This window comes from Pecten maximus, chromosome 11 (genome assembly GCF_902652985.1).
Source record: "Pecten maximus chromosome 11, xPecMax1.1, whole genome shotgun sequence".
NCBI classification, from domain to species: Eukaryota; Metazoa; Mollusca; class Bivalvia; order Pectinida; family Pectinidae; genus Pecten; species Pecten maximus.
In genome coordinates, this window is record NC_047025.1 from 10,864,588 (window position 1) to 10,873,570 (window position 8,983).

General features: G+C 36.1%; 1 protein-coding gene across 2 annotated transcripts in view; it reads right to left on the bottom strand.

Annotated features, from left to right (window-relative positions):
- The window catches only part of LOC117337283 (transport and Golgi organization protein 6 homolog), a 16,974-nt gene extending 8,004 nt beyond the window's left edge, over positions 1-8,970 (bottom strand). For both annotated transcript variants that reach the window (XM_033898188.1, XM_033898187.1), the window contains exons 1-13: positions 8,924-8,970; positions 8,409-8,522; positions 6,970-8,027; positions 6,143-6,278; positions 5,330-5,448; positions 4,622-4,784; positions 4,178-4,248; positions 3,823-3,935; positions 3,355-3,460; positions 2,772-2,896; positions 2,527-2,644; positions 1,385-1,606; positions 314-439 (exon numbers count right to left, since the gene is read on the bottom strand). In XM_033898188.1, coding sequence (XP_033754079.1) covers positions 314-439; positions 1,385-1,606; positions 2,527-2,644; positions 2,772-2,896; positions 3,355-3,460; positions 3,823-3,935; positions 4,178-4,248; positions 4,622-4,784; positions 5,330-5,448; positions 6,143-6,278; positions 6,970-8,027; positions 8,409-8,430 — 2,379 coding nt within the window. In that variant the 5' untranslated portion in view covers positions 8,431-8,522; positions 8,924-8,970. The remainder of the gene's footprint in view (positions 1-313; positions 440-1,384; positions 1,607-2,526; positions 2,645-2,771; positions 2,897-3,354; positions 3,461-3,822; positions 3,936-4,177; positions 4,249-4,621; positions 4,785-5,329; positions 5,449-6,142; positions 6,279-6,969; positions 8,028-8,408; positions 8,523-8,923) is intronic.
- Positions 8,971-8,983: the final 13 nt, after the last annotated feature.

Genomic DNA, 8,983 nt, shown 5'->3' on the forward strand with positions numbered 1-8,983 from the left:
CCCTATCCTGAAAGAGCAATTACTTAAATACTGTAAATGTGGAAACTTAAAATGTGAAATATGTGGAAATCATTTACCACATAAATACTCTGTTCCCTAATGTGTCTAGTTTCATGACATGTATGGTATTTCAGAATTATTAATTGCAGAAATAACCCTCACATATAGTTAACTCTATATTAAAATTGCTATTCATTATGCAGGGAATCTGACAGGAGTTGAATGCTCAGTTATGTGGAATTAAGCTATGTGACATTCTACTGTGTATGTATATTTTTAACAGCAGTTAAACAAAGTTGAGGTACACACTTACCTTAATGGTACCAGTAAGTACAGCAGTGAGCATGCCCATCGCCATGGTAAGGGTCTCGCTCTCAAATGCTCCGAGAACTTCATCAGAGGTGTTCTTACACACCTGTACCCCTCTTTCAAGTGTTACCTGAAATACAACGCAAGTGTTACATGCATACATACTAACCCTTCCTATTTGGAAAGAAATTCTTTGTATGTTATGCTAAGTTGGAATACAAAATATTATCAAATCAATTCTTTGTTACTATATATGCCTTATTTCAAAATTCCAATAAGTGACCAGGAAGAGCAGTGTTATTCAAACATGTTAAAGGTATATGCTTGTTAAAAATTTAGTTAAAAGGCTTTTATTAGGGACCAAACAACCAATTGTTTTTCCATTGACTTGAGTGTTAACGTTTTGGAGTATTTCATTCAAATTCTTGAATTCAATATGACAATTATGGTTTATAACAAAAGTTTAGGGCCTCATATTACCTAATAAAAAAAAAGTTGGGTCCTTCAGCTCAAATTTTCTCCAGGGTAGCCATTTTGAAAATGGATGAATTCGCAGTAAAATTCTCAAAAATCTGAAATGTTTACCTGTTAATTATTATTACCTGAACTTTTGGAAACAAATTCAATCGGACTTCAAAATTTATATCAGCATTTCTTATGGATTGTTACCTATCAGGCTACATATCTATTTTCTTATTTTATAACATACTGGCCAATCAGTGGCTGCCAGACATATTATCCCTGGCTCAACTTTCTATACACAGGGGATGTTTCAAAACTCTATTTTTTCAATTGGTTGGTTGTTCCCTATATAAGTGTACTGTCATTTTTTTTCAGGCTGCAAACAATCTCTTCCCTCCCCCTCTTTATAAAACTCCTCTTCCCTCCCCTTCTTTATAAAACTCCTAAAATATGCCAGGTGGAAATTATTGTTAACCCAATGGATTTAAAGCTTCAAGTAGTCGATGTGGCTTGTACATAGTATTAAACATGGTCTCTGTCACCCAGCTGATGAAGCATACTTCTTCGGCTCTTGAACAGTTTAAAACATATACGAAAACTTTTCAATACCAACCTGTACAAACTTGAGTGTCTGCTGGGTGTTTTTCAGACATGATGGCCCTATTTCCTCACAAATAGCTGCCAGCAGGTTCAAAACAGATACTTTGCGCTGGAAGTTATCTGCCATCCGTTTTTCTTTCATTTCAGCTTCCATGAGTTCTTGTCCATTACCTTCCATTTTCAGTGGGACACGGACATCTCTGTGAATCTCTCGATTGATGATTTCAGTCAATTCCTGAATAAGAAATCACAATCGGTATTACTTACAGGTGTAACAACTGAATTTATCAACTTTCAATTTTTTTTTCTGTTTTTAAGATCCTATATCTTCAATAAGTTCCCACATTTCAATCAATTTATTTACTGTATAATGTACAACAGCAAATGTTCTGCCATACTAAAACAATGACCAGTTTTCTCCCGTTTACTTTATCCGATTTAATACAGCTGTACCTGTAAAGAGAATCTGTCTATAATTAAATGATCACTTGGTTTTAAGTCAGTCACGAAATGGCTGAATTTCTGATAATAATCTCAAATTAAAATCAATTACAGTCAATGATGAAACAGTTTTACACACAAGGAGGGGTATTCCACATGTAGGGTTCACAAAATCTGGCAAAATATGAGACTCTACCCTCATATGGAGAGTTCTACAATACTCAACTCAGATGCCGTCAAGAATTTAGGTTAAAATATCTTGCCAAATGACACAACTAAATTTGTCACATAACTCATTCGTTCTACCATGTTATACGGTCATGTCATAAATGTTGTAAAGGCAAGTGTTAATTTTGGATGTCACAATTAATAGATATGATATCACACATGGACAAACAATTTGAGAGTTTTCACTAAATATATTTTCACATTCAAATAATAGTTATGTGATAAACAGAATTTTACATTCCTGACTATGTCATTATATCAAAACTCATTCTATCATTAAATATGCCACTCACTGTAAAATATCAAATTATTGAGCTTGTTTGATGAATTACACATGACATAGGCACTCACGGAAGATCTTCTTTATCCCAACACCCTTAGGATCCAGACTTGTGACCTTGAGATCAGTCAAGGTCAGAAAACTATACACTAAACTGTGCACTACCACTCAATAATGAACATTATTATGATCAGAGTTAGTCATACCATTAACAGTGCCAAGAAGAAATCACCAGTCAGGCCACTCTTTTCTAAATCCTTCAGGATAATTAAAGCAGCAGCGGTCATCATTTCATTGGTTACTGCCCCCTCATCACCATGGTTACTGAAAAGTGAATTGATAAGTTTGATGAGTATTTAGAAAATCACAATATTGAGCCTTTATAAAATATTGATATCTATAAAACTATCTATCTTAAAGATCTGATAATGGTGGGCTAAAAAACACCAACCTGCCTCCCCTGACAACAACAGTAACTCCTCCACTGTCCCCAGCCGAAAACTGGACTTCTGGGTGAATTTTTGTGATGGCAATGGAGAGTTTGTTATCAGCCTTTTTACTCTCTGGATTTTCCTGCTGTAATTAAAGAAATATGAATTTCATCTCCACTTTAAGGGCAGACAATTATTGAATTGGATCAACAGCTTTGACATTTATCTTTAGTTAATGGGTACTTAATATGTAGGCAACTAAAGATAATAAATAAATACAGATTGGGGGGATCATGTGATTTGTTGTTGTTAGGGTCACAGATTTCAAAATGGTGGTGCCCATAGTATGTCTGAAACACTACTCCATTTGTTTTAATCAATGAAACCTTTAATTACTAGACTTCTGAAGGTTAAACAATTAATAAAAAAATTCTTGGAGTGGGACCTGCCAGCTGATGGCCTTTTATTCCTAAGGATTTAACAAAGCGAATTTTGTAATTAGGTTTAAAAGGAAAAGGATGATTCAAAGACAATGGAGGACAGACAAAAGGTGATTTTAATAAATGAGCAAAATGGAAACAGAAAGTTAAAACAATCACTTGCCAGCTGGTGTGTCTCTGTGCCGAGGACCCACTGGTGTAACAAGGCTATAGCCTCTTCCTTGTCCAGCCCCTTCAGAAGGGAAACCAAGATCTCCTTACAGCACATGCTGAAACAGTAATTGTAACCATGAATTCATTATGAAAAATCTCTATTAAAGTAATTTCAAGAAATGTTTCACTTTAATTGTTATCATTTCATTCTTATACATCAGTTTTTGGACCTCCTGAATTAAGGAAAGTTTTGCAAGTGCAAATTATATTGAAAGAAGTGGTGTTATTTTTGCATTTTAAGCCCCATTAAGTACCTGACAAGTGCAAATTACAAAGATCTGAGATTTGCAAATTTGAGGTGTTTTTACATTTTTTAATAAGATTATTTTATTCCATTAATAATGGATAAATAACTTCCCAATCAGTGATATTTTTATGAGAGTACATCTAATGTATGTATATTATTCAATAATCTCACCTGAGATGGGACACTCCCTTCTTTGTGTAGCAGAAAAGCAAAAAGATGGTTTGGCTTACAGGTAAAAGGCTTGTCATCAATGGGGTGTTTGGTTCAGACCCAGCCACAAATACCTGTAATAACACATTGCAAAAATAAAACACCAGTCATCAGGGAATATATATTAAATTTAAATATTTCTAATAATATATTACCAATGTTATAATACTAGTCATCAGCGGATGTTCGGTTCACAACTGACTACAAATACCTGTAATAACTCATAACATAGGAATTTCAATAACATTTTCTCTCCTAATCACGAATCTGGATATTTTTTAACAAAGAACAGAATTCTGAAGATATGAAAATATACCTTATGTAAGTCCTCAAGGCATGTGGTCAGCTCCTTTTCCTCCACCAAACACTGATTCTCTGCTCCGATGGCTGATGGAAATAGAGAAAAATGTCAAGTTAAGGTATCAGGTATTTATAAGTATACAACCATCTTTTACCTAAATTGTGTGTCAGGTTTTAACTGTATATTGTGTACAGTGATATGGTTGCCGTCTAGCTTTGCACTTTAGCCCAATCAGTAGAGATGGCAATTTGATTTCTTCAAAAAGTATAAAATGAGCCCATTCCTTCCAAAGTAAAATCTGCTTTATCATCTTTAACCTCAAGCTTTACTTTATTTTTCATTCTAATGTAACTACCATTTTATGTCCCCAAATGGTCATACTTCCTCGAAACACTCCTATAATGCTCATGTTACATGTTTCCCTTTAGCCTAGATGTGTAACTTATGAACATAACATACGTTTTAGCTCAGAGCATCTCTCCAGGGGCTCCATTAAGGGAGATAATAGATATTTCCTTGTCAGGTCCGGCTGCTGAGCCATCATCCTGGCTATAGTTGTACAGGCTACCCGGAGGAATTCCTGACATACCTTAGTGTCTGGGTGATGCAGTAACAGCAAAATCTGTCGTATAAATCAAATGTCTCAAAGAACAATGCATCTTCATCTTTTGAGACAGCATGGTAGATTGTTGGTGGGTTTAAAGTTTTCTAAACAACAGAAAAATCTATGACTCTTCAGAGGCCCAACATTTTGCATTCAGTGGCTTAAAATATCATAGGTCTTTTTCTGTGATTAAGACTGGCAGCCATCCCCTTCATTTTTGTAAGGAGTTGCCCAGCTCATTCCTACCTTACCTTCCCCTAATTTAAAACTTTCGATGAGACAGATCACTATAAGAGATCGAAATTATAAGTCTCATTTTTATTTATTTAAATATCCTTGAGACAGAGACCAGCCTATCTGCAGTTCTCCAATGGTCCTTCAACAGAAGAAATTGGGAAATCATCTTTAATTCTGCATGAGGCCCTCATTTGTCGCCTCGCAGTGAGACAGAGCAGGCATAATCTTTCCAACATTCTTTACAGATTGTTACACTCCACAATATCAATTCACTGCCAGCTTAAGGTAGTGAGTTTTATTAATTGTTCCCAGAACAACTCAATTACCTGGGGTGAAACAAGAGCATAGTATTCCTCCACGGACGTTGATGTCATGGGACAACAGGCAATCACCTTGGCAACCGCATCACATTTCCTCCAATCAGAAGCTGTGGATTTCCCTTTCTCTGAAAGAATAGATAGAAATATCAAATTTTGATTAAAGGTACAGTAGGGAGTAATAAACAAAGGGACACTATGTCAATCATTTACCAGAGAAATATAACTACTTTGTGTGTTTTGATCCTCTTTAGGTTACAATTGTTTTATAGGTCTTTTATCCAGTTTAATATCCCACATGCTTTCTTATCCTAATCAGCACCTACTGTTTCAGTATTGATATCCTATGTCGGTTCAGTTCTCAAGCTAACACATATTAGGTATCCCCTTGAAAAGGACTCCACTCCCTCACCCTAGATCTTTATTCATCTTCCAAACACTTTTTCTCTTCACATTTTATCATTATCATAGCGGGGGCTATGACAGCTCAGTTTGGTTAGAGTGTTGGCCATGTAATCTCAGGTAAATGTCCGAGGTGCATGGTTTGACGCTCCCTACCCGTGACGGTTTGCGTTTCTCGGGAAGCTGGGAAAGATATGGGTCTGTGCTGTCATGCTTGAGTCCTCAGGTAAGAAACTTAAGTGTAGATGGCAAGTGACAGGTCTCCCATATGTTGTTCACTGAGGTAGTCACCAACTACTACAAGGAGACCCCACATCAAAAACGACTCTGGCTGTTCACAGGCAATGAACCAACCAAACAAACAAACATTATTATAGATAATCATGTAAAATGACTAAATTTAATTGTGATATAACTGACCTCGTCCAGGGCCATCTAGCATGCCCTGCAGGACATGAATGACTCCCTTGGGTTTCATGAGGATGTTGGTAAGCAGACGTCCACACACCTTTCTCAGCCAGACTGGGGATGCCCACTTTCTCTTTGCAGTGCCAACCTACGACAAGGGATAAATAAGAAGATTATGGAGAAATACGATTTTTATATACTGTATTTTGGGGAGAAGGGATGCTTATCTTTCCTATTGGCAAAAAAACACAATTAGGGATTTACAGGGCTTTTTCTGAGGGCTTTTTGGAGCCTTTAATGGGCCCCATTCCAAATTGGAATTCTTTCATTTTAAAGCCAAAAACCTAAAATTTTCTGTTTGCTCCTGAAATGTTTCCCAATTCACCAATTTTCTTCCCAAAAAGAGACAAAAAGACCCCATCCCAAACCAGTGAGAAAAAGCCCTGACTTTGTCAGGAGTCTAGGGTTTATTTGTCCCCATTCCTAATCGCAAATCAGCCCTATATTTGCCAAAGTTCAACTTAAATTTTTCCAGTTGGAAATGTTCACCACCAACAGAGATAACAACAATTCTAAACTAGATATTACAGTACTTCAATGTTATTCTGATGATGATGACAACATGATAACCAGTAGAACCATCAAATCACTGATGCTTGTCCTCAATTTTCAGATAAATCACTGACAAAATTTAGTAACTTTAGGACATTGTTGAGTATAATTATTCCTGCGTAGACGTAGTTTTTTTCCTATTCATGGTGCTATTTTCCAAGACAGAAAAGCTAGCCAGCGTTAGAGATCCCAAAATTATTGCCATCATGTTTTTGCTACATACTGACCTGTTTGGGAGGAGCAGGTGCCCCACTTTGTAGTAACAAAAGTTCACGGACAAGCATTTGAGGATGGGCCTTTTCTAGTAGCTGTTGTAACCATGTCTCGCACAACTGCAGTTCACGGTCTCCAAGTGACTTCTTGCTGCTCAGTTCCTCCCTGAGAAACTCTTCCTTGTCCATGGCTCCCTTTTCGAGAAGTGCTCCCTTGTCGGTAGGTCCCTCCTTACATAAATCTACCATGTGGGTTCCTTCGTGATCAGGTGCTTCTTTATCAACTACAGTATTCTCCCCTTTACTTGTTGAATGCAATTGTTTCTTTACGACCATATCAACAACAGAAGCAGGGGTCCAGTTGGATGGTGCCGTAGTGGTAGCCAAACTCAAACTGTCTATTTCAGATTCTGGGGTAGTGATTTCTGTAGATTTTTTATCTTTCAAAGTTTCAGGTATCGGCTTTTCAATATGTTTGGGAATGCTGTGTAACAACATCAACAGAGAAGCTAGCAAATCATTTAAATGTCTGGACAGGACTAGACCAGCAAGTGAAGGAATATCCAACAATGACATAAATACTTTAACACAAGAAAACAAACACAAATTTCTGCTCTCGGGTGATGCTTCATCTGGTTTGGAAGATGCAAGTAACAGTTTGGCAAATTCCGATCTTCTCTCCATGGGAATACCAACACCGGAGTCAAGCTTTGGACTGATCCCCAAAATGACCACAAACTGAATTGTGGTCAGTACCATTTTATGATGACCAATGCTTAGGCTGTCGGGAGATAATGGGGGTGCTTGTCCTGGGCGGAGCTCTGGTGAAGGATTTTCTTTAGACTTTTTTGTGAATTCTTCCATTGCAATGGAAATAGATGTCTGTAGCAGTGTAAGTGTTTCTAAGCATGCACATACAAAGCGCCACCTGCATGTGTCTACTTCAGTTTCCATGGAAACAGATTCATTCAACATAAGTTTCACATTCTGATATTTATCTGTCTCAAGAATTTCTCGGTACAAGGCTAAATTTGTTTTCAACAGCCAATCAAATCCATTTTCTTCTGGATCACCTGAAATATGACAAGATATATTTCCCATTATAAATAAACGCTGTTGAAAATGTATTGACATTTCAAAACTGCTACTATGATCAGCTATTACTCAACATACATTTTTTGTAGGTGTCCAGTTTTCTTAGTTTTTTTGCATAATTTGTAATATGAATATGACTATAATTGAATTTCATTATAAAAACTACATTTGTACTCATGAGACAAAATCTTAAAGTGTCTAAAATGTAATGAACACATTTAAAATGAATCCTATTAAAATTACAATGAATCATGCATGCATTCCACAAACAAAGTGAGACAGAAAATTCTACAGAATTCAAAATCCATTCAAAGGTAATTAAATAGATAATTAGAAACAACTGTAAATGTGTATCTTACTGCTTTCTTTGAACTTTTCCATTAGTTTTTGTTTGATCAGGGGTTGTTAATGCTTCTAACAACTTCAGTACCAGACGAACTTGCTCTTCCTTTTCATTCATCTTGTCAGCACTACTGTAACAACATAATACACAATACACCTATAATTACTAATACATTATAGAGCAAAGGCTATTACAGGGTACCATGTCACTTTATCATGTCCTGTGTAATACAGTGAAACCTGTCAAAACTGGTCAACTCTATATACTTGAAAAAACTACAAAGATTTTACATGTAATGATCATATTTTCAAGCTTGAAGCTACCAGTATGCATGTAACATTAGAAATTGCACAATATAAATCAACAAAATGTTACGTAGCCTAACATGGACATGATCTCATTTGCTTGGGGTATCATTACAAAAATATAATTTTATTTTATACAAACAATGAATATAACAGAAATGTTTAATGTGCCATTGAGAAAAATCGACTTTAAACCAGACTTTTTAGGTATATAATAACATCTCACCTTTATACCACATGCAACTTCCTGTTGTCAAATTGTGGAACTCTTCAGTTTCCAAAGATA